The sequence below is a fragment of the Rhodnius prolixus genome, unplaced genomic scaffold, assembly GCF_049639745.1.
Source record: "Rhodnius prolixus isolate KJV_2025 unplaced genomic scaffold, Rpr scaffold_13, whole genome shotgun sequence".
Taxonomy (NCBI): Eukaryota; Metazoa; Arthropoda; class Insecta; order Hemiptera; family Reduviidae; genus Rhodnius; species Rhodnius prolixus.
The window spans coordinates 10,925,344-10,949,978 of record NW_027411583.1 but is presented as its reverse complement, the minus strand read 5'-3'; the positions used below and the strand labels follow the sequence as shown (position 1 = coordinate 10,949,978).

Here is a 24,635-nt window from a genome sequence, read left to right as displayed (position 1 = left end):
GTCGCATTAAAATGCTAAAAGATCTCTATCCAGACTTGTGCCTTCCACCAGAACCAATATTGACAAGATGGGGGTACTTGGCTGGAAGCAGCTCAGTATTACTACGAAAACTACAATAAAATCAAGAATGTCCTTTCACATCTCGAAGACGAAGCAGTAGCGATAAATACAGCCAAGTCTTTATTCGAGAAACCTTAATTTAAGGAACGACCTTGCATTCATTTCTAACAATTGCGTATTTCTTGCACAAGCCATTACCCAACTTGAGTCCCAAAATGTTCGACTGACAGAAAACGTGTCCAACGTTAAAAAAAACTCATCGAAAAGGTGGAAGGAATACCTGGGAGTAAGGGAGATCTGATCAGATCAAAACTGGTAGAAGTACTGAGCAAGAACAAAGGGTGGGAGACCATCTGCCAGATTTCTGATATTATCAGTGGAACAGAAGTCACCTCAGAACATCGTGCACCCTATAACAACCAACGAGATAACTTCTTTCAGCAAGGCACCTATAACATCTGTTGATGTTGAACGATCTTTTAGTCGTTACAAGTCCATCTTACGCCCAGATCGTCGTCACTTTACGTTCCAACATTTGAAATTTCATGTGGTTGCAAACAATTTCGAAGTGTGAAGTTTTCAAAATTGAAAATTTAACACATCTTTTTATAAATAGTAAAAATGTTCTTTGTTGTATAAATCATTATAACTTGTAAAAACAAATTATTTTGTTCCTAATAAATTATTATAAATTGTAAAAATGTTCTTTTCTTGTATAAATAATTATAACTCACCCCCCCAAATTCCATTTTCATAAAAAAAAATGTCCATTTTACTTAAATATTCCAGAAAATATTTTAAGAAAATCACATATTTTCCACATAATTGACGAAAATAAATGCATATTTTAGTTAAATATTTGGCATTTTTAAATACATAAAAATCCGTTCCTTAGTTATAACTTATTTCAATCATTTTTCCCGAAAAAAGCCATTTAACCAGTTAAGCGCGTTTGCCGTGTATACATACACGGTCAAACCAAATCTCTGTTACGGTGCGTTCAACGTGTGTATACTCGTTGTGGAAAATATAAAATAACCATTAACTATAAAATCTCGAAATTTTAATAAAATACCCAATAGAACTGCGGTGTAAGTCAGCCAAATGGATAAGAGGTTGGTACATGTTTGGTCTCTGCATTAGAAATTTGGGAATTACGCACACAAATAGAAGCTCTTAACCCTTGTGCAATGCCCTGTTTTTACCTTAGATAGAGGTTCAGACCTCCAGCATGATTTCATTTTGCACAGAATTCAAAGCTCTTTTTCTTCCTAGTAAAAAAGCTCTTGCGTCTCTAGTTAACTACAGCAATGCATACGTGAAGCGGTGCAAGAATTTTTGAATGAGCACAGAGAATGCTCTGCTATAATCTCAAGCCCCAGAAATTGCAGAAAAAGTCGCTTGCAGTGACTATTATGACGTTGTAAACTTTTGCGTTGTTTTGCCTTGCGTTCGACACGTGTAATACACGTCATTGTCTGATTTTAATTCCGCACACTGTGGGTGGGTTTTTTTTTAAAACTAAATTCCACGCTTAACTGGTTAAGGGATTACTGGAAGATGAGTGATGGTGGTTGGTGGTTAAGCTCTACTAAGACTTTATATAAACTTCGATTAAAACAGTATTTACAAACATAAATTAACAAGTTTTATTCGAAACATTTTCTCCTAAAATTCTATTAAGTACAGTTGGTACTTTTGTGAGGCGGGTTGGGTACCCCCTCATAAAATTTGTCAGCTTCACAAAAAAACTTCTTTTTTTTTTGTGTCAGTTACCAAAATCTCAGTTCCTGGCAAAGTTCTGTTTCGTAAATCTGACATGGTTTCCAAGCTTCAAGTAAATAATAAAATGTCAAGAAAACATGTCATTTGATAACTTTAACTAATGTGTGAAATTTGAATTCACGACAAGTTTGGAAGGTAAATGCCGGAACATCCAAGGTTTTTATTTTTACTCTTTATTTATTTTCTTTAATAAATTACATCTATCTTACGGATTGAGTAATCTTACCTACTAAACACAATACACTCACACAGCCCCAGAGTTTCGTGTGAACAATATATTTATATTTTATTAATTATAATGAATTGTAATATAAATGGAACTGTGTCATAACTAGGAGAGACGTGAAATCAGAAGTAAAATTATTTGGGTCAATCTAATTATAGTTTTTGGGTCCATATTAATCACAGTACAGAAAATTCATGTGACGGTTCAAATTAAACAATATCAGCGAGTGAACAATTTTATGGCTAGTAATTGGAAATCCATATTTTGAGGTTCTTAAATCGTCAGGACAGCTTTTAATGGTCATTTTAGTTTGTTTCTCTTATCGAAGGGGATTCCGCGTCATCATCCGTATCTTAATTTACTTTTGAAGGAAGTCTGCCACTCAGGAACACCCCACATTATTTCATACATCTATTTAGGACAGGGGTCCCCAAACTCCGGCCCAAAGGGCCACATGCGTTTCCCTGAGGCCATTTATCCGGCCCCCGCCGCACTTCCGGAAGGGGCATCTCACTTTCACTGGTGGTCAAGTGAGAGGAGCACTATATGTGGCGGTGCGTCCCTCATGTACAGTACTACTTCCGGGTGACGCGGGATGCACGCGTCACGGCTCCGAAAACAGTGTAAAATAACAGCCAGAAGTAGGAAGGAAGTCCAAAGCACTATAACTAAACCGGACATTGGACCATCTCATTAGCCAAAAGCAGGTCTATAGTTCCCACAAAAATACTGGGCAGTTTGTTGATTTAAATTAACTTGTTCTTTATTTGAATTATTCTATTTGTTCCCGTTTTGTTTTTTTTTTTACTTTGAAATAGTTTGTTTTATAGTCCGGCCCTCCAACGGTCTGAGGGACAGTGAACTTTAGCCCCCTGTGTAAAAAGATAGGGGACCCCTGATTTAGGATATCCCCTTTTTAGCAACATCAACTCCCCATCTTTTACCTTACACACGTACATCCTAATCTTGTCTGATACTTGCCCTTCTTAATATATTGTAAACAGAATCTTGAAATATTATAATTTCCATGCAGTTACCGCAGTAATATATAAAACTGTTTTTGCACATAGTAGATAAAAAAAAAACTTTGTGCCATACTTTCGTATTAGTTTTGCGAGTTTTGGACGTTTATAGGTTATATACTAAATTATATACACCAAGGTTTAGTCATCACACTCACACAAACAACCGAATGTGTATATCTAATGGAAGTAATTTAAGTAAAATATATCAGAGCGAGTTCAGTCGTATCTAACTGTACCAAGTACAGTCTTCAGTGTGACATGCAATTTGATTGATACCCAAACCCATCTTCTGGTTTTAGACCATCAGTTTATTTTATAATGAATAAAAGTAGTCAATTTTTCCTTCTCTTATAGCTTTACATTTTTTTTGGTTCAATGGTTTTAAACGGCATCCTAATTGTTTTCAATATCTCAGTGCACTACATCTCTGTACCGTACTCCTTGCAAGGGACGACAATTTAATAAATGAATTTCTTTAACCTCAGAATACTGTAACATTTGAAACACTTGTGATTTTAAAAAATTGAAGAAAGAGCAATTATTTTCACTAAATTCATTCTATTAATATAATTTCATTAGAAGATAGAAATTGTATGCACTTCAGGTGAGAAAAATAGTTACGCGAATTGCACAATTTTTGGCATATTGTCCCCGTAACAGTTAATTAAAGCTATCCATAATCTATAAGAGAGAATTTCACAACCAAATGTTAGCCTGTAACTACGGCATTATTGTTTTGTGCTCCATTTAGACTACGACCTCTAAAATATAGAAACTAGGACATTGCGCCAGTTAGATAAAATAAATAGTTAAGTTAAATGAAATGAAAAGATCGTAACTCTTGTAAAGCCACATAGAATGGGTTTGCGTGCACTACAAATACGGATACAGCTGGTACTGAGTTAACCTTAACAAAAAAAACCGTGTATGTTACACAATGCAATGTGCCCTTTCTTTTCAATTCTTAAAAATGATAGAAGAGTTAACTTATTATTATTGTTTCTCGTATTTTTAAACATTTTTCCATCTGTTTTTAAAAATCTTATTTGCAGTGTAAATAAAAATATTGGTGATTTAGGAGCCCTTTGCACACCACACCTCCACACCGCACAATAAAGATGGCCCCTTATCGCTAGCAATTCATTTTACTGTTGCATGCAATTCGAAGATATTTTTTTACTATTTTACTGTTGTGCTGCTTTGTTTTAAAGTGTTTAGACTTGAAGTGTTTTAAATCAATTGTTCTAAAAGACAATGAACACAATAAATAATTTTGTTTTCGTATTTAAACAAAACCATTGTTTTTTTTTAATCAGCTGGCCATTAATAATTTACTTAATTAAATAATTTGTAAATCTACTAAATTAAATACTCTCATTCACTTTTTTTTTTTAAATGGCTTCTATTGTTTATATTCCTGTATACTTTTTTCGAATTATATCTTATTTAATCTTAATAAGAGTTTTAGGGTAGTTCCAGACGCGAGTCATAATTAGGTAGTTTTATTTAGACTAAGTATACTTTCAGAGGGGTAATGTTCTGTGGTTACAAAATTTGGAGTTTAAAGAATATGTATTGGTAATTCTTAAAAGACACTTTTTAGATGTTTAAAACGCTTCAACCAACACATCTGCAAAAATTGGCGGCTTCTCAGTATTCTGTTGGTCTTTGGTCAGTAATCAATCACCGGACACCCAGTTTTAGGGGCTCCTAAGAAGAGAAAATGGGCACGAACTTGAGATTTTCCTTTCAGTGGATCCTTAAAAGTGCTTCTTAAAGGTTGAATTCTCTGGAAATCAAACTGAAATCAATTTCCCTGAGAAAATAAAACTGAAAGGCATTTATATGGTAAAATAGTACTTATACGCATTTTGTAGGGATCGTGGTGGATGCATTTTAAGAAAAACTTAAGTGGTTCTGTAAAGTCGTATTTCCTGGTTACGGATTTCGGCCAAAAGTTATTCGTTAGTATGGAAACGTTGATAGTAACCAAACGGTCATAGTATATCTATTGGCCATCAGCACCAATAGGAAGTTATGTGTTGAGAATTACTTAGTAGTTGCATAGTAGATGCAAATTAATTGAAATACGTAAGAGAGTAAGTAATGTAGGCTGCACCTGCTTTATATTGTTTATGGTATGCAGTCAAGTTGTATAATACTGAAAGATTTTTCAGATTTTCACGAACAAATCTGGAGACTTCTATTTGTATCTGTTACAGGGCACTTCAGTGTATGGAGACATCTTAACAGATAGAGGAGGAAACGCCATTCATCTCTAATAAGGAAGTTTGGGGTGTGAGGAGATTGCTCCCAGGATCTTTGATCGGAATAAAGTTGATGATAGAAGAGTTTAAGTTCTTTCCCTTTCAGGTAATTGTTTAATTTATTTGGACAGTTTACCAATCTTGGGCTTTATTTTGTTCTATCCTCAGTTTGAGTTGCTGTTGTTTTTCTTTGTGACATTTTGAAGGACCGAAGGTCCCATGAAAGTGCCATCATTTCCTTAAAACATTTTCATCTTTTCCTCACTAAATAATTTGTATGTCTGTTCCAAGAAAAGTTACTTTAAAGCGTTCTGTGGGATTTTGAATTGTTACTTGTTTTCTCCCGATTTCATTTTATTTTAGTGAAACTGAGTAATAATGAAGTTTAAATAAATAAATACTTTGAATAAAAATTAAAATCTAGAACTTAAAGGGAAGAGTGTTCACATGAGAATTTCCGTTAAGTGAAAACAAGATTTGTGCTACAGTGGATCGCCGATGACCTTTCACGTGAGCCCTATTTAAATTTATCCTAATCGAATGTCTATATCGGGTTCATTAAAGCTTCTAAATAGTAAGGTAGCCTGTTGATTTCCAAGCACGAACCTATCAAACACTTCACATTCAACAACTACTAACAATTGAACTACCGTAGTTTTACTAATTAGCCAACAACCACTATTTACAACTCGCTAACAACTCGCCTTGCTGTTGTACAATTCATTTTTATGGTAAAAATATAGTAACATTCATAATGTTAAATTGATATTTTTATTTATGGATGTTAGATGCTTTTATATTAGTTTTGTTCAATTAATATGTTGATTAATTTTAAGGTCTTAGTAAGGGACTTATCAAACAATAAAAAATTGAGATTTATAGCTTTAAAGTTCTGAAGTACTCCTAGAAATCTATAAACCAATTAGCGTGGAATTTAGTTTTAAAAAACCCCCCACAGTGTGCGGAATTAAAATCAGACAATGACGTGTATACACGTCGAACGCAGGGCAAAACAAACCAAGTTACGTCATAATAGTCACTGCAAGCGACTTTTTCTACAATCTCTCTGGGGCTTGAGATTACAGAGCATTCTGTGCTCATTCAAACCGTCTTGCACCGCTTCACGTATATGCATTGCTGTAGTTAACTAGGGACGCAAGAGCTTTTTTACAAGGAAGAAAAGAGCTCTGAATTCTGTGCAAAATGAAATCATGCTCGTACTGAGAGGTCTGAACCTCTATCTAAAAGGTAAAAACGGGCATTGCCACAAGGGTTGAGAGCTTCTATTTGTGTGCGTCTCTAATGCGGAGACCAAACATGTACCAACCACTTATCATTTGACTAGCTCCCTCCACCTCCCTCCGTATAAAATACTTGGCAGTTCTATTGGTAAGATAAAGGAAACATCCCACCAAATAATATTCTTATTGTATTTTTATTAAAATTTCGAGTTTTTATAGTTAATGGCAATTTTATATTTTCCACAACGATTATACACGTTGAACATGTATTGGAGATTTGGTTTGACGTGTATCAAACGTCAAACACGCTTAACTGGTTAAAAAGAACAAAACCGTGGAGAGAAGTAGCCATTTCTTCAGGGATCTAGGCGCGACTGTGCGGGTACTTCAGTCTTACAACTCAAATAGCCACTAACATTCACTCGAAAAGTTTATACACAATCAATAATACTGATAATACTAAGCAATTCATAGCTAATGAATGTAACTGTGCAGTTTTCAGCGTATCCATGGCAAAAACTCTGTGGTACACGCGATCCGTTCGATGGATAGATATCACAAGAGAGATCAATTGAATAATGAAGCACTCACTGAAAGGCTCTTCACTGAGCTGCAGAGTTTCGTTGATTAATGCGTGTTTTTGAGCGTGTTGTGGCCTTGAAAAAGCTCTTTTTGGGATAGCCTGCAGTGTGCAATGTATATCCATGAAAAATAAGAATAAATTTTCGAAATGACGTAGCGCAAAAACTGGAAAAGTTGTTTAATAAAATGGCACTTTTATTTTACTGATTTTCTTCAAATTTTGAATTTACTGACGTATTATAATTTTTTATCATTGCTTTCTGATTTTTGAATGTTGGTCATGATAGAAAAACACATCTTTTTATGGCAGGTTTCATTACGTGTTACGTGTTATCTTCTGATGTAATTCAGTTATTCAGATTACATTTTATTTAGAAGGTCTTTTAAAAATTATTATGGGATGATTTACGATAGATATTAAGTCGGGAACCCTTAATTCAAATCGGATTTGTTAATTTCAATAAATAAAATTAAAAGTTCCGTCTAATTTTTAATAAATACATACATAAACAGAAAGGTCAGCCATCTCTGATAATTTCAATAATCTAGAAGCTATTCAGACAACTATGTACGATAGCTTCCCCATGTACACTCATCCTCTACAAACTTTCAATTCCACTTAACCATCAATGAAGGTGTTTTATAAAGTTTTAAGTGAAAGTTTCTTCACCAAGTAAGTTTTGTGCGTTGTAGTGTGCGTCCTGCCGAAGTACATTACCCTGCCTGTGACTCAAGGAGAGAGTACCGTCTCTGTCTTCTACTACTACCATTTATAGTTTGATCAAGGATCCTGTCAGTTAATAGGAAGTAATAAAATACTATTGAAATGGTATTTCTTCTTCTTCTTTTCATATATTTTAAGAATTACTGTTATTTTTCCCCCAAATATTATAGTTATGTGTTTGCAATTTTTATGTATATATTTTTTTTTTGTCTACTTTTCAAGCTGCTTGTCTAGACTTATTCTCTTTTCTATTTCAGTTGGTGAATCAGCGAGTTGGTGAATAAGTGTATTGTTACAGCTGCTGTAAAATCAGAACTTTCACGTCGTTTAGTTTGAGAAAAATCATTAGACAGTGAAAGGTAAAGCTGTTTCCATATCTCTAAGAATCATATGAATAGGCCGAGGCAGATTTTAAGTGGGGGCATCAAGGGCGTCGTTTTCAAAAGAGCCTCGAACTTCTGAGTGTGTGTTTGTGTATATATAAAGCACTTAAAATGAACAGATGGTCAAAGTACATCCTAAGCGATATTGTTTTTTTTTTTTTATCGGAAAGTAGCATTAACAACTAACTGCTCCCGGTTCAGTTTAGGAGTCGTGATTCATTCTGACTAAATCGTTTGAAAGTTTTAATTTTTGTTTAAAATAATGTGTAATAGTTACTAGTCGGATTCCTCTGAAGAAGGCAATTTAACTATCTTTGACATAATTTAGACAAAAATTTAAAGAAAATCGTAGAAACCATTTCCAAAAAAAAAAACATTCAAAAAGGTCCCAGTTTCTATTTTTAAGGTTTCCACTTTCACTAACTTTGAAGGTGAGGGAAAACGCTCAGAACGGGTCGACGGCCATAAAAAGAAGCAGGGCTACATCGTGGGAACACATGGCGAGTTGTTTTTTTACATTTATACACAATACTACCAGGAATAACTTACCAAGAACATTGTCCAGTCAGGAAACCGTTGTTTATTTTATAAATTACTATGTATAATTGCAAGTGCAGTGTTTCCTTTAGAAGTTCTTTTGTGCCAAAAATCAAATCATTAATTACTTGAGACCAGATTTGTGAGATTTGTTATATATTCAGCTCTCCTAGGCGCCACGGTAGCCGAGCGGTTAAGAGGCGAGACCTGCAAAACTAGTATGCATTGTGGTACTGGGTTTGATTCCCGGTCTTAGGCCTTGGATTTTATTTAATGGATAATAATCGAAATTTACAGTAAATTATGTTTGCTAGTTGCCTCCGTCCACGACATCTAATTTGGTAGTTGGACGTAAAGCCCCGCCTGATTCACCTCTCCTCCCAACATTTGAATTATCAGTTTATTTTACTCTTGAAAATTCCCTTTGGTCCGCCATTGTCGATAATACTTTGACTTTATACGTCAGTAATTAAGAAAACATGCATGTTATGACGTATACAATCAACAGAACACTCGACAAAGCATCTTCTTTGACTGAATTTGGAATGATTAATAAGTTTCCATGAAAAACCAGTACATACAAAAATTTACGAACCCTAGTTACGATATATTCCCTCAAACCCTGGTAATTATTCACGTTTTTTTCCAGACAAGTAACTGTCCTACGGTGCAGCTAACGCCTTCCAACTCCAACGCTTCTTCTAATTATTCTAAGAATGGCTCACCCAAATTAAACGACGTACGAGGCTCTCCAACCTCAGTAAATTGTTGGAAAAGAAGGAAGCTGGTTGCCAGGGATAAGCATTCCTTGGTGTCTAATGCGCGCCTTACTCGCACAGCCTTCCTTCAGACATTCCAAAGATGCTCACCAAATTAATAAGTTAAAATTGGTCTAGGGAGAGTCCTGGTACCAACTAGGCTTTCTAGGTAAATCCTACAGGAGTGAGAAACTGGCAATCAGGGATGTACTTTCTAGACAATTCTTCTCACCATTTCCTCCTGAGGAGGATATGTGCCGCTTTGTCACCTGTGGGTAAGTTGACGTAACCACACTCTGTGAGGCCTAAACTCTTTTCCCATCCTTACTAGTCCAATAACTGGTCATTTTTTGAAAGTTCACAACTCTCTGTCTAAAGCTCTGCTTTCCTCCTTTTTAAAACTATTAAAATTCCTCTTTAATCTGGTAAATCTGCTTACAAACCAAAACTTCGAATCCTACCTTCATTTGTAACTGTTTGTGATTCACTTGATTGTTCAGATCTCTGAGGTAATCTTGAGGTTGTCTAATTTCCTTCCAGGCAGGAGGGCTGGAAATATAACGGAAAACATAAATGGCAAGGTGCTATTTTTATCGTTCTATTATTATAATTAAAATTAAAGAAATTGTTAACTTGAAATAAGATTTAGAAATTTTTTATCGTAATAACTGGTTTCATTTGATTTAATAAGGTGCGCTGTTATTACAGACTACCTATTTAACCTTGTATATAAACTCGGAGATTACATCAATCTAAAAGTATATATATATTACTTTCTTTTGTAGCATAAATTGTGTAAGATGTATAATTTAAATAATTAGATATCGAATATCGCAGTAGAGAGGAATTTATCTTCTAGTGTTTTTTATCATTTAAAGATTTTTTTTAACAGTTTTCATTTAACTCAACTCTAATCTTCAAGAAGTGTTCTCTCTATATTGAAAATACGTATAAGGACCATTAATTAAAATGAACGTTTTCACTTTATAGTTAATCTAAATTGAATCGCGTTTTCTTTCAGTAACTTTAGAAAACAGTTTTTTGAGGAGAACACGACAAACCTTTACCCAAGTGGCTTTGATTTCCAGCGCGAATCTTAGTCTTAGAATATGAATTACACACCATAAATTAAACACGCTGGAAGGTGGCTTGTACAAAATGATCAACCCAGGATTAGGTTGATAGCTATGGCTATAGTTTTTCCGTTTCTATGAGCATCTTTCAGCTTACTGCCCAGGAAGACAATTAATATTGTCTTTGGGGGTCGTAATTGAATGAACATTGAGCGAGGGCACTGAGAAAGTCCGGTACAATGACCTCTCTGGACATTTCTGCATCCTCAAATTATACAGCTTACAGCCTCGAAAACAGAAGTGTTGGCAGATTATAGGCTACCGTCCTCTAAAGGAACAGTTTAAAGGGAATACGATAGTTGAAAAGGCTGGGATAGCAGTAGAGACGCCAAGATCCCGGAAGAAGTTGCTAATCCACTTCCTGTTATATTTATAAACATGTTATTTTTATTTGAAAATTTCTGAGAAATTTTATTTTGTAATTTTTTTTTGGATTAGCATCAACAAACATTAGTTTGGATTAACAAAGATTGTTGCGTATTAGGGATCCGCATTCATTTCAACCATATTTATTGGTTTAAATTTAATTGCGAAGGCTTTCAAATTTATTAATAGTAAAGCGAAAGCTGCAGAATAAAAGACAATACGTATATTCTGAAAAATAAAACGAATCTCAATATTGTTGAAAGTGTCCGTTTTACTAAATTTCTGGAATTAGTTTTCTGATTTTTGAAATTAGATTTTCAAATTACTATTAAGAAACCTTTTTTGCAAATTAAACTAATTAAAAAAAAGTTATGTACATAATATTCTAAATTATTCCTGTGGATATGCTAATCAAGACGGTTATTATGAATCAATAAAAATGTTCTAGTTAATATGTATGTGTAAGAATTTTTTTTATGTGAAAAAATACGAAATCAAACTGTTATAAGTTTAATGATCTGAGAGAATTCTCAACAAACTCAAAAAATATGTCTTATGGAAATTTATTCATGAAATTAGCACAAATGTACAATAATAGGTAATATAGTTCAAATCGTGTGACGAGTTTTGTTATTAATATCGATTTATTTATTTATCGTTTTATTAATGTTATCGATAATATTGATTTCAGGTGAGCCGATTAATAACCAGAGAGGTTATAGAAAGGTTTTCATTAACTAATGTAGCGTTGTGACGTGTGACTGCAGCTGTATTTGTAAACATTAATTTAGATTACGACTTTGTTAGTGAAAAGCTGAATCGATCAGACATCTGTTAACCACATCATTCTTTGGCAAGTTCATTAAACTGATCCTTGTAAATTGCATCATGAACAATTGCAAAACATACCAAAAACTTATTTTTTCTTAGGAGTGCTTTTATATATATATATATAAAAATTCTACTTACTCTTCATTTAATGCTTTATTTGTGACATCACAAGTAGGTAAATGTGTCTGTGATTTTTTAAAAGACCTTCTTCTAGCCAGTAGTGGTACCAGTTCAATACCTCCAGTCAGTTCTTCCTATATGGTTAAAAAAAAAATACAACAGTATGCTTTGGAATTTACTAAGTTGGTAGCAATCAATTCTTCAAAAAATTCGTGTTTATTAAAAGTCAAAAGTCTAATCTGTAAAGAATAGGTTTCTTCAAAATTTGGAATTCTATATCTGGTTGCCCACACTTCAAGAGACCCTATTTGTGTAATACCAATAGAGATCGTAAAGTAAAAAATAAAAGTTGGGAATAATTATTGAGAAAAATCGATTCAGTAAAATTGCATTTCTAACCTATTCTGATATAGTCCGATTCTATATGCAGCCCCTTATTACGGTGACGATATTTTAGACTCTAAATTTACAATTAATGAATTGGAGGCTGTGATTATGAAAGCGGGCAGTAATAAGGCCCCGGGCTTTGATAGAATACCGTCTGAATTTTACAAAAACTGCCCACAAACTTTTTTGGTACATCTTTTATCTGTTTTTAATTATATATGGGAGTCCGGTAATGTGCCACATTCGTTTGCTAAATCGATAATATTCCCACTGCATAAGAAAGGCGATGTAAACAGTGTGGAAAATTATAGGGGAATTTCATTTGCCGATGCCGTTTCTAAATTATTTACGGGTATGCTACTTTTGAGATTGGAAAATTGGTGTTCTATTAATAAAGTTTTAAATGAGTATCAGGCAGGCTTTAGAAAAAGCTATTCTACAAATGACAATATTTTTAATCTTTTTAATATAATTAAAATAATTTTGTCCGTTAAACGCCAGAAAGTTTATTGTTTTTTTATAGATTACAAAAGCGCATTTGACACAATAGTTAGAAAATCACTTTTTTATAAATTAAATTGTTCAGGTATTTCCTCTAAATTTATCAATATATTAAAAATACACAGACTCTCAATCAGCTGTTTGGGTCAAAGAGGGTGTAACCAAATGTTTTAAAACAGAACTAGGGTTGAAACAGGGGTGTCTACTCTCTCCGATCCTCTTCTCCTTGTATGTGAACGATCTCCCTGAATATATCGGCGGTGGACTCAATATAGATGAAATGAATATAAATTGTCTGTTGTACGCGGACGATATAGTCCTAATGAGTTCAGACCCGGTTGTACTTCAAAATATGATTAATAAAGCAAGTGAGTATTCGAAGTTATGGAACTTAACTGTGAATCTCAACAAATCGAAAATCATGGTATTTCGGAATGGGGGTAGACCGGCTAGGAGTGAATACTGGACCTGGGAGGGGTCACCTATCGAAATTGTAAACTGTTATAAATATTTAGGAGTTGGTGTTACACCTCAGTTATCGTTGAGAAAACACTTTGAGGAAAAGCTCTCAACAGCTAAATTCGGTATCAATACGACCTGGTCTAATTACATTTTGAGAAAAGAAGTCCCATTATCAGCAAAATACTCCGTATTCGAATCGGTTTCACGGGCAGTGATGTGCTATAGCGCTCAGGTATGGGGTTTCAAGCCTTTTGATGAAGTGGAAAAAATTCAGAGATTTTTTTATTAAGAAACTTTTTGGTCTTCCTCCCTCCACTCCCAATTATATGCTGTATTTAGAAACAGGACGTAAAATAATGTACCTATATACTTTACAGCTGCATTTTAAATACATTTTAAAAATCTTAAGGCTGCCGGAAAGTCGATTGCCTCAGTTTATCGCTAAGAAAATAATTCAAAAGAAGCTGTACTGGTACAGGGAATGGCTGGATATGTCTGAGAAATATGATTGCAATATCGAGGAAATTGGTGAAGATTGCGATAGGTTGGGAGAAAGTCTCGATATGGTTGTTTGCCGGGTCGATACTTTTTATTCGCAACACTGGTGGTTATTGGCCTCTCGATCGCAGCATCACTCTTTATATGGTGAATTGTTATTAGGAGAAAGTCTTCGAAGTTACATTACGAATGTAAATAAATTGCACTATATGGGAGTGTTGTTTCGGTCGAGATGCCAACTGTTAAACCTAAATTTTAAACCCTTTTCCACGGACTCGAGCGGACTTTGTACCATGTGCAATCGATCTGAAAAAGAAGACTGTTTTCACTTTTTAGCGGTATGTCCTGTGCTGAATGAGTACCGTAGCAGGTGGTTGGGGAAAGCCCAGTTGTCAAGGGAGGAAGTGATTCAATATCTAAATGGTAAAAACTGGAACCATCTATACCAGTACGTGACCAGGGCATCCACATATAGAAAATTTTTAATAGACCACTATAATGAATGAATAAAGGATTCTTCATTATTCATTCTCGTAAAGACCTATAAGAAGATCGTAAGGAAGGTAAAAAAACCTGAAAATTTTAAGGTTCAGATGTACATTTTATTTTGAATTCAAACTAATTATGTTATTTTATTTTGTAATAATTAAAAATCATTTTATTTTCAATTAGAAGGTAACTTGGCAGACGGACAAATTGTCCATTGTCTTAAGTGTTTTTGTTTATAAAAAAGTGTAAGTTTTCCTTTTATTTTTTAAATAAAACACTATCTATCTATCTATCTATTCTGACCAAAACTTACTACACTTAGGTTTATCACTTTTAATTGAAACATTTTTGTAATTATAAGCAAACAAAATGTTAAGAGTTGACACCACATTTCTTTTTTGGAATTCCAGCACAGAATTCCATTTATACTCAATAAATCGCACCTATCGATAATAGCGATATCGCGATTATAAGTTTGCAATACACCGTTTGTTTTCGATTTCAGGTTATTCACAAACACTATTAGATAAAAAAAAAAAAAAGGTAGGCCAGTTGTATTTGCTATTGGAAATGGATTAGAGGATTACGAAAAATTTCTTAACCTTAACACTCTGCTTTAAAAGCATCTTCTTCTTAAGAATAATGGGAAGTTAAACTTTGAATCTGTTGCGGAAGTTACGAGGTGAACAAAGCAATAAATTACCTGGTTGATGGAATCTAGGTAATTTGTGTGGGCTGAACTGCTTTCAAATAGAATTAAAAAAGAAAAAGTGTCTCCCAAGTTAATTAACTTGGATCCGCCGAATACACTTTTTTACCTTTCATTATGTGATTACTATCTACCAACTTGCCGTCTGAGGAACAAATAAAAAAATGTTAGCTTTAATTAGCTTATAAACTTATTTTGATATTTTGAAACTTACTTTTAAAGATAATTCTTCAGACCGATTTTATGTCTTCTTTGGCAGGTAATTGATAAAGATAGACTCGTCTTTATAACTAATTTCTTATCTATCGATTTACAATCGATTTTAGTTTATAATGGTAATTTTAAGACTTTCGAATAGGTTATAAGTAAGGAACGGATTTTTATGTATTTAAAAATGCCAAATATTTAATTAAAATATGCATTTATTTTCGTCAATTATGTGGAAAATATGTGATTTTCTTAAAATATTTTCTGGAATATTTAAGTAAAATGGACATTTTTTTTTTATGAAAATGGATTTTTTTTGGGGGGGGCAAGTTATAATTATTTATACAAGAAAAGAACATTTTTACAATTTATAATAATTTATTAGGAACAAAATAATTTGTTTTTACAAGTTATAATGATTTATACAACAAAGAACATTTTTACTATTTATAAAAAGATGTGTTAAATTTTCAATTTTGAAAACTTCACTCTTCGAAATTGTTTGCAACCACATGAAATTTCAAATGTTGGAACGTAAAGTGACGACGATCTGGGCGTAAGATGGACTTGTAACGACTAAAAGATCGTTCAACATCAACAGATGTTATAGGTGCCTTGCTGAAAGAAGTTATCTCGTTGGTTGTAAAGGGTACACGATGTTCTGAGGTGACTTCTGTTCCACTGATAATATCAGAAATCTGGCAGATGGTCTCCCACCCTTTGTTCTTGCTCAGTACTTCTACCAGTTTTGATCTGATCAGATCTCCCTTACTCCCAGGTATTCCTCCCACCTTTTCAATGACTTTTTTAACGTTGGACACGTTTTCTGTCAGTCGAACATTTTGGGACTCAAGTTGGGTAATGGCTTGTGCAAGAAATACGCAATTGTCAGAATATGCGATCCGGTGGCAATATGTTGGGTGACTTGGGAACGTTGAGAGCAAGAAACGCGCTTGTCACAAGCTGTGCAGTACAAAATGTCTCCATCACTTCGAAAAAGTTCTGCTGGAAACTCGCGAAGATATTTAGCAACCAGTTGTTTGTTTGAGGCCAATGTTCGTGGCATTTCACCCAAAAAAGAATACACTAAGTGACCGAACGAAATGAATTGGACACTTCAACGAACAAGCTGAAAGAACAGACAACGTCAGACAACTTCAAAGAACTAACAAGTGCCCGTCACTGTTTAGCAGCATTCTGTGTGAATTACAATAACCATTGTACCCACTGTGATTCACAGCCCTACAGTCTGTGGTTCACAGTTCCTGTCAACCACCTCCCAATTATGAAAATATGCCCAAAATGAAAAATATGTACATATTTTGATTAAATATGTAGAAATATTTATTTATTTTAATCAAATATGTGTAAATATGCGATAACATCCAAATATGTGGAAATATGTGAAATAAAAGTAGACTCAAACGGCTTAAAAAGTGTCAGTATGAATACTTCTAGTTGAAAAACGTCTGTAAATTGCCTAGAAAAAAATATGTAAATACATACGAATCCGTTCCCTAGTTATAATGTTTAGTCCACAAAGTGTCACTACAGCCCACGAAAATGTGTTCAAAATTAACCTTATTTTATACATTGATGGAATTCCAATAAATGAGGTGCGAACTCTTAACATTTCTTTGTCTTACAGTTTACTTTTCAATTAAAAGTGATAAACCCATGCATGACAGCTTAGCATATGAAGTATAAAGATGGTTCACGAAACAACTTTCACAAAGTCCCATTAAATGCTATCGCCGATACCCAACTACCGGAAATTAGATTGAAAGTGAACTTATTTTGAGTTTAGGGATGTTCTGTTCAAATGAAGTTTTTAACAATTGCTAAAAATATACAATTTGTCGTTTTCGTCGAACATCAAAACAGATATTTCTTTCCAGATTTTTATAAATTTGTCATGATCACAGGATAGTAGTAAAAGTAAGAAGTCCCCCGGATTGCCAGCCATTTCTTCAGGGATCTTGGCGTTCCTGCGGGTGTACCCATTTAATATTCTTGCAGTTCTTAATGATTCTTGCCTCTTCCAAGTAAAAGTTCATCAGTTTTGTTTTCCACTTTCTATCGTGTACAAAATATTGAAATTCAAATGCTAATGGTGAACTAATCGCTAGTTGATAAAAAGTTTCGTTTTTTTTTTGTACAGATAAGATAAACAAGCACTTAACGCATACTACTCTGTGATTCTCTAAGTCACTATTGAAAGACAATGTCTACACTAGTACAGTTAAGAAATCAAGAGTATTTAAAAGTCATGTCAGAAGATTATGATTTCGTTTTTCTTAAAACTCTCATCACATTCAGTTGCGTAAGCTAATGGAATAAAATCATTCCAGTAAAATTCAGTAGGTAATATGTTTTTGAAAATTAGCAGCATAAAAGCTCCAATTGTCCATGTTAATTTAAATCGATATTATTATATCTCTTAATGAAATTCAAAATTAATTTCACATGTCAAAAAAATGATATACAAAATAAACTTAACCGAAAAATGATCTGTCTCATTTAGCAAAATATTAATTAAAAATTTAAATAGTACAGTTCCAATCTTCTCTATGCACAGTAAATTAAATTTATAATAAATAGTTTACTTTTGGGTGCTTTTTATTACAGACTTAATATTTTATATTTTCTGATTAAAAAAATGTACGTATAATACATTTTTTTTTTTACCATTTATTCATTTTTATGTTATTTTAACACAGAATATTTAATCCTGAACGTATACGAAGGTCAATGCTTCATCTTCAGCATTTCATTTCTGAATATTAGATTCTTTTTCAATTTATTTTCTTTATATTTTTAAATCTTAATATTGTTATTTAAAATTTGATTTGTTTGATTTTTCCTAAGGAAATGATTTTAAATCTCATGCCTTGGGTCAAAATATAAGTTTGTTAATCACATTACGTCTTACCTGCCGTGAGAGAATGTAAAAATGCTTTAAAAAAAACTTCTTTTCAAATTAACACAATCTTGATATTTACAATAACCAAAAATATCACATTTAATTAAAATCAACTTTGTTTGCTATCAAAATATAAGTTTAATGAGGTTTTAACTTGTTTTTCGTAGAGAAGCTAAGCTCGTTGGACACTTTAATGAACAGCTGTTTAGTAAATCACGCAACCTGCCCTCGACCTGATGAGATTTACTGAAGTCAGTCAACTTTTTTCACATTCATTCATTATTCTGTTTACTTGTTCAGGTTATAATATAACCTTATAATACTTTTGTATTATAACCTCATATTGTGAGGTAAATACGTTTGATATCTTGAAGCTATTTTATTCAAATTATTGTTTACTTGAAAATTTCAAGCGAGATTTTTTTTTTTCATGAAAGGGAATAATTTGTCATATTTCTGGGTAACTATGTATTAATATTAAATTTAAATTAGATTAATTGCTGAATTAACAATCATATTACTGGTACACATAGCTCGAATGATGACGAGGATTGAAACGTTTGGAATTTAATAAATTATAAAGAAAACAAACAAAGGAAAATCTTAAAAATGAATTGATAGATTTTTGCTAGAGGACGTATGTATTCCGGCTCTAGGAAGGAACTCACAATAATTTCATTTTCGATGGCGTACGAGTTATCTGAATCCATGTTAGATTGAAGGCCCTCAATTCTTAGATGTAAGTACAATGTTTGTGATGAAAATTTACCTATAGAAATTGCAATTTGTATGCAGTAGGAAAAAAGTTGTTTTACATTTGGGTTACTTAATGAATTTAAACTGTTAGAAGGATGGATCAAAGTAAACCAAATCCGAATAGTGTATTAACCGAAGTGTTAAAAAGTGTAGCCAAAAGCGGTAAATCCTTTAGGACGGTTTTCCATTTAGAAATAATTTACGGATACTAGGACACAACAAGACTTGTTAAGTAGGGAACTAGTATTTGTTGGCCCACATCTCCAATATTGATTCCAGTTACTATCTCGCTTTGCATCATCTTGGCCAAGGAGAAGATGGAAGCCTACTATGATGAACAAGGAACGATAATGGGTCCTTCATATTATCAACATCTCGAACCCTTCTCTGTGATTCTTTCATCCTTAGAATTCTTTGATAGCTCTTAGCGTCGTGTGTTCGACTCGTAACTAGATTTTAAAAGTAGCGTTGGATTTAGCCCTTTAATCACTCGACAGTGCATATCTAAGATAAGATTCTAATTGGGCGGCCCTTAAGGCCTACGCCACTGCGATCCCTTTGGATCTATTGTGGCTCCCTCCACACTAGAGCTCGCCCTCTAGACCCGTCCGTTTAATCAGACTCTTAATTCTGGAGAACGACTCTTGCAGTGCATTACACTACAAATGTACGTACGTACCTCAGGAGTTTTGAAGTCATTAACCTTAGCCGGTGCTGATTGAATCATTAGTTGTTCAGGCTTTTTCCGATCAATTTGATCTTCTAATCTGCGAAATGCTTTCTCTGATGTCCAACCCTGTAACAAATACGAGATAATGATGTTGATGATGCAATTCTCCATCAAGTTTCTACTAAATTCAAATTCGTGTGTGTCCTCCAATTCGTGAGGGTTCATAGTGATGCCCTGTGAGACCTTCCATTGATCTATTGTGCCCTACAAAGCTACATAACCCAGTACTACTAAAAATCTTAGTATGTGAAAACTAATTATTACGCCATTTGTGAACAAAAGAAAAACAATTCTAAACCAACCCACGTTCTATCGTTAATTTGCCCCCCACTTCATACATTGCAATGACACGCTAATCCAACAAAATCTGTAACACATTGTGAATCCAATGCATGTGTGTATTGTGACACTTAGTTATTCATTGTAAATATCGTTAATTATAAATAATAATGAATGTTTTATTCTGTGAGCGTGATCTCTCGTGTAACATTATGGTCTTGAGAACATCATAGTTTGTAACAATATATATATATATATTTTTTATAACCGAGAAAAATTGTGTAAATCAGGCTATTTCTTCTAATAAATAATTATGAATAATTTTCCACAATAGTACAAAAACTACGTATTAATGTGTGTGTATTGTTTTACTACCTCATCTTATTATCACGAATTGGCACTGTATAGGATTGATTTTGGGTGCCCTTCCCTGAGAAAGCGCCCCAAAAAAATCAAACTGGAAATTCTAAAATCAGATTCGGTCGTTACACTTCCACTTTTCTCTGTTTAAACATTAAATTTTTTTGTTTTTCTCAAATGTTAGCTTTATTCGAAGCATTCAGTTTTTTGTTTTATGCTTTATTTTATTCTAAGATTTGTTTTGTCCCATTACCTTGGAATGTGGAACAACGAATACAATTAAAATTAACAATGCGATTTTATTAATTACATTGTTACACTATCGATTTTTCTGTAATTAATTATCATTAAAATATATTTACTGACCAGCGAGTGAAGGAAATTGAGGCCAACTTGTCTGGGAGTGCGCCATTGTTGTCCTCCTGGGCCAGTCTTACCCCATGGTGGTTCTGTGGCTGCCTGTAATAATTAAAAAATAAAATGAATGTTGATCCTGGGAGATATTCATCCAATTTTTGGGATGATTCGTTCACATCTTTATTGGAATCTTTCTTTGGATCCGGTTCTTTTTTTGCTTGGGCTTTGACTTTATTCGAGAGACGAGAATTTTCTCATCAGCGATTTGAAAATCAATCTCAACGGATTTAAGGTAGATGATACCTTTTTTTTTTTTTTAGAGAGTTTCAAAAACCAATTACGAGGAGTCTTTTACAGAGGCATACAGTAGCTACAAACTCTGACGTTAAATAAAATCGAATGACAAAAGACCAAAGTACAGGAGGTTATGAGCAAAAAGGTTATCCTGCATAAACTAGAACATAATTTTAGTGTTAATCTCAAGATTTGAAGAATCCGAACTAAGATGAGCCTTCTTACTGTTAATCAGGTACATTCTTGAATCAAATAATACTCATGACAAAGAGAAAAACATTCAATAACTTATCATCAGCGAATTAACTCTACGTGATGCAATTAACTCACTATGTATCCGATTTCATCCTTAATCTAATTAATTAATTTTAAATGCATTCTGTCACGTACTTTTCTTAAATCAAAAAATTGTATAATTACAAAAATTACAAACTTGATTTTTTTTTACCAAAATTGAGGTCCCATTTGCCCAAAAAGTGGTTTTTACAATTTGTTTTATACTTTTGAACTGTTAAAAAAACATAAAATTTGATCTTGTTGCGAGTTTTTGGTTTTTTGAGCTAATTTTCACGTACACACTAACCATTTTTCTAAAAACCTCTTTTTCGTATTCAAGGAATCACGTAGTATTTAGTAGTAATAAAATAAATTAAAAAGATCAGACCAGGTGCTCATTTATATTGCCACAAATCAAAACCTATTCTAAGAAGTGAACCCTAAGTTTTACAGTTAAAGAGATGGAAATAACCATTTCATTATGACAGAGGAATATAAGAACATAAATCATTTTAAAAATAATCTTATATGAATGCTTTATTTACATTGAATTTTTATAAAGACTAAACATAGAGTTTGGTCATTAAAATTGTCTTAATTTTAAATTAATAATTTATTATTATCATGATTTTCAGGGTTGCTTTTGGAGTAATTAAAATTAAATGGAACTGGGAGAAAAAAAAATAGGATCCCTAAGTACAAATTAAAGATTAAAAGCAAACTTTTGGAAATCAAAGATATTTCATGGCACATTTTTCAAGCTATTGAATGGAGAAAAATTATGGTAAACAGTTACTTCAAATCTATATTTATATATTTTTCAATAAAACGCTGAATCTTCATGCAGCTAACTGTGCAAGAATAAAGATTTGCTAAAATTACAATCCAGAGTGAATGATGATGCGTTAGATTCTTATCAAATGGGAGAAAGTAATCACGACACGTTTCCGTTAAACACGCCTGGTTTTATGAATGATATTGTCTCGTAAAGATCACGTGGGTTTAAAAAGAAAACATGACTGAATTCATTAATGTAGGAAGCCATTTTTTTGTCGCGTCTAGGTTTTAATTTAAATTTTTTTTTTTTTTTTTAAATTAATTTTGTTGTATTATAAAGTAATAATAATGAAAATGTGAGTCTTAAAAATTAACGAGATTATTTTCCATTGTGGATCCAACTAAAATATATTTTTAAAAAAAATCTAAATAAATGAATTTTAAAAAATCAAAAACTCACGTCGTGTAGTTCTTGATTGATATTTCTGCGCATCTCTTCTTGCTGTTGTGCTTGTTTCTCATGCATGAGTTTGTCTAGTGGAACAGAAAAGCAAGGCAAGATTAGTCTTAGAGTGGCAGTGATATCTCCGCCATGACTTCTCATTGATCTGCGTTTCATTCGCCCAAATACCCACTACCTCAGAGAGGCGCCCCCTTCAAAAACAACTTTTTCTCATTCTTACTTAAAAAAAAAAAAAAAAATGGTTTGTCGTCCATCACCGGACAGTGTTGTCTTTAAGAAGCCCCCTAGGAAGAGAGAAAAATCTAAGGTTCAGCAGCTGGATTCGAACCTGCGGGACCTCCGCATGTAAGCTAAACTGGCGAGCAAAGCAGCGGTTACTAAAAGAATCCTTCGGAAAATAAGCTAACTTCCTGTCACGTCATTTTTTTTTTTTCTTTAAATTTGTAATTTTGCCACCAATTTAATTCTCGTTTAGTGATGAGCCAAAAATGGGCTCATTAGAGAGTAAGCAATTCTCTTCTCTTCACAAAGTTTACCAATCTTAAAGTCAATTTTAATTACATATTTTGGCGACATTTTAAATTATAAACTTTCTATGATTTTTCATTTTTGAGTTATTGTAGAGATCTTTGCACACAGTTTCTTTAATAATTAATTAATATTTGTAAATAAATTACTAATTATTCTAGTACACAGAGGAGCGTGTAAACAATGGTAAATTGGTCAGGTCACGAAATAAAAACAAAAATTTTAAACTATCCATTAAAATCTCGTTTAATACAAATTATTTTATTTGCTAAAATCTCGAATTTGATGAAAAAAAGCTATACTCAAAAACCTTTTTTTGCTTAACCAGTTAAGCGTGTATGACGTGTGTACACGTCAAACCAAATCTCTGTTACGTTCGACGTGTATACTCGTTGTGAAAAATATAAAATTGCCATTAACTACAAAAAAACTCGAAATTTCAATAAAATACTATAAGAATATTATTTGGTGAGATGTTTCCTTTATCTTACCAACAGAACTGCCAAGTATTTTATACGGAGGGAGGTGGAGGGAGCTAGTCAAATGATAAGTGGTTGGTACATGTTTGGTCTCCGCATTAGAGAGTGGGGAATTACGCACACAAATAGAAGCTCTCAACCCTTGTGCAATGCCCCGTTTTTACCCTAATATAGAGATGCAGAACTCAGTACGAGCATGCTTTCATTTTGCACAGAATTCAAAAAGCTCTTTTCTTCTGCCTTGTAAAAGCTCTTGGCGTCCCTAGATTAACTGGGAGCAATGCATAACGTGAAGCGGTGCAAGATTTTTGAATGAGCACAGAGAATGCTCTGTCTGTAATCTCAAGCCTCAGAGAGATTGCAGAAAAAGTCGCTAGCAGTGACTATTATGACGTTGTAAACTTTTAGTTGTTTTGCCCTCCGTTCAACACGTGTAATACACGTCATTGTCTGATTTTAATTCCGCACACTGTGGGAGGTTTTTTTTTTAAAACTAAATTCCACGCTTAACTGGTTAATGTCGAAAATGACTCGCAAGAGATTTCGTGAAAATTGTGATTTTACATCAGTTTTATTCTTAGCCGCGTATATTTACGTATTTCGAGAACATTTCTACTACTTTTTCAAAGAAAATAATTTATAATTCCAATTATACTTACCTCTCTTAAGACTGTTTTTCTAAGTATCTTGAATTTCTAATAATTTATCATATTAACATTATATACGGTTTGCTAAATACTGTTTCGTCTAAATAGTGTTATCATAGTTCCTTATGTTTTGTCTAGTTCTAGTTAAATTTTATTTATTGTAATTATAGCAGTTATTGTGTGAAATAGTGAACATTTGCGTATCATCAATGTGCAGTATATGGTGACGGTGGTTAATAATAGTTCTAGTTGTAGATTTAGTTTTGTGTAAAGCGGACATGTGATGTTCTTGTGCAACGATATGGATAGGATCTGCGATTGTGCCTGTTAGTTTATCTATTTATATAGTGGTAAAGGTGTCAGTCGGTACTCTATACGGGCCACCTACACTCTAGCATATACATGTGTGTATGTTATACACTCCATGTTGTAGTCTTGGGTACCATAGCATGCTTGAGCGACCAATAAAGTGAAA

The 24,635-nt window shown here is 33.3% G+C and overlaps 1 protein-coding gene and 1 long non-coding RNA gene across 30 annotated transcripts in view; one reads left to right on the top strand and one right to left on the bottom strand.

The window, feature by feature from the left end:
- The window catches only part of LOC141448135 (uncharacterized), a 38,354-nt gene that overhangs the window by 665 nt on the left and 13,054 nt on the right, over positions 1-24,635 (top strand). For 17 of the 29 annotated variants that reach the window (XR_012454872.1, XR_012454874.1, XR_012454864.1 and 14 more), the window contains exons 2-8: positions 5,319-5,469; positions 8,168-8,269; positions 11,779-11,940; positions 18,382-18,674; positions 18,748-18,953; positions 21,017-21,225; positions 21,902-22,050. This is a non-coding gene — a long non-coding RNA (uncharacterized lncRNA). Of the gene's footprint in view, positions 1-4,190; positions 5,196-5,273; positions 5,470-8,167; positions 8,270-11,778; positions 11,941-18,381; positions 18,675-18,706; positions 18,954-21,016; positions 21,226-21,901; positions 22,051-24,635 lie in introns of those variants that run through there. The other 12 variants (XR_012454875.1, XR_012454878.1, XR_012454883.1 and 9 more) reach the window with 12 other exon arrangements.
- Positions 1-24,635, bottom strand: part of LOC141448123 (uncharacterized) — a 37,967-nt gene that overhangs the window by 3,263 nt on the left and 10,069 nt on the right. Inside the window, exons 4-8 of the mRNA XM_074116235.1 lie at positions 22,504-22,577; positions 20,706-20,798; positions 19,650-19,766; positions 12,057-12,172; positions 10,050-10,137 (exon numbers count right to left, since the gene is read on the bottom strand). Of these exons, the coding sequence (XP_073972336.1) occupies positions 10,050-10,137; positions 12,057-12,172; positions 19,650-19,766; positions 20,706-20,798; positions 22,504-22,577 (488 nt within the window). The remainder of the gene's footprint in view (positions 1-10,049; positions 10,138-12,056; positions 12,173-19,649; positions 19,767-20,705; positions 20,799-22,503; positions 22,578-24,635) is intronic.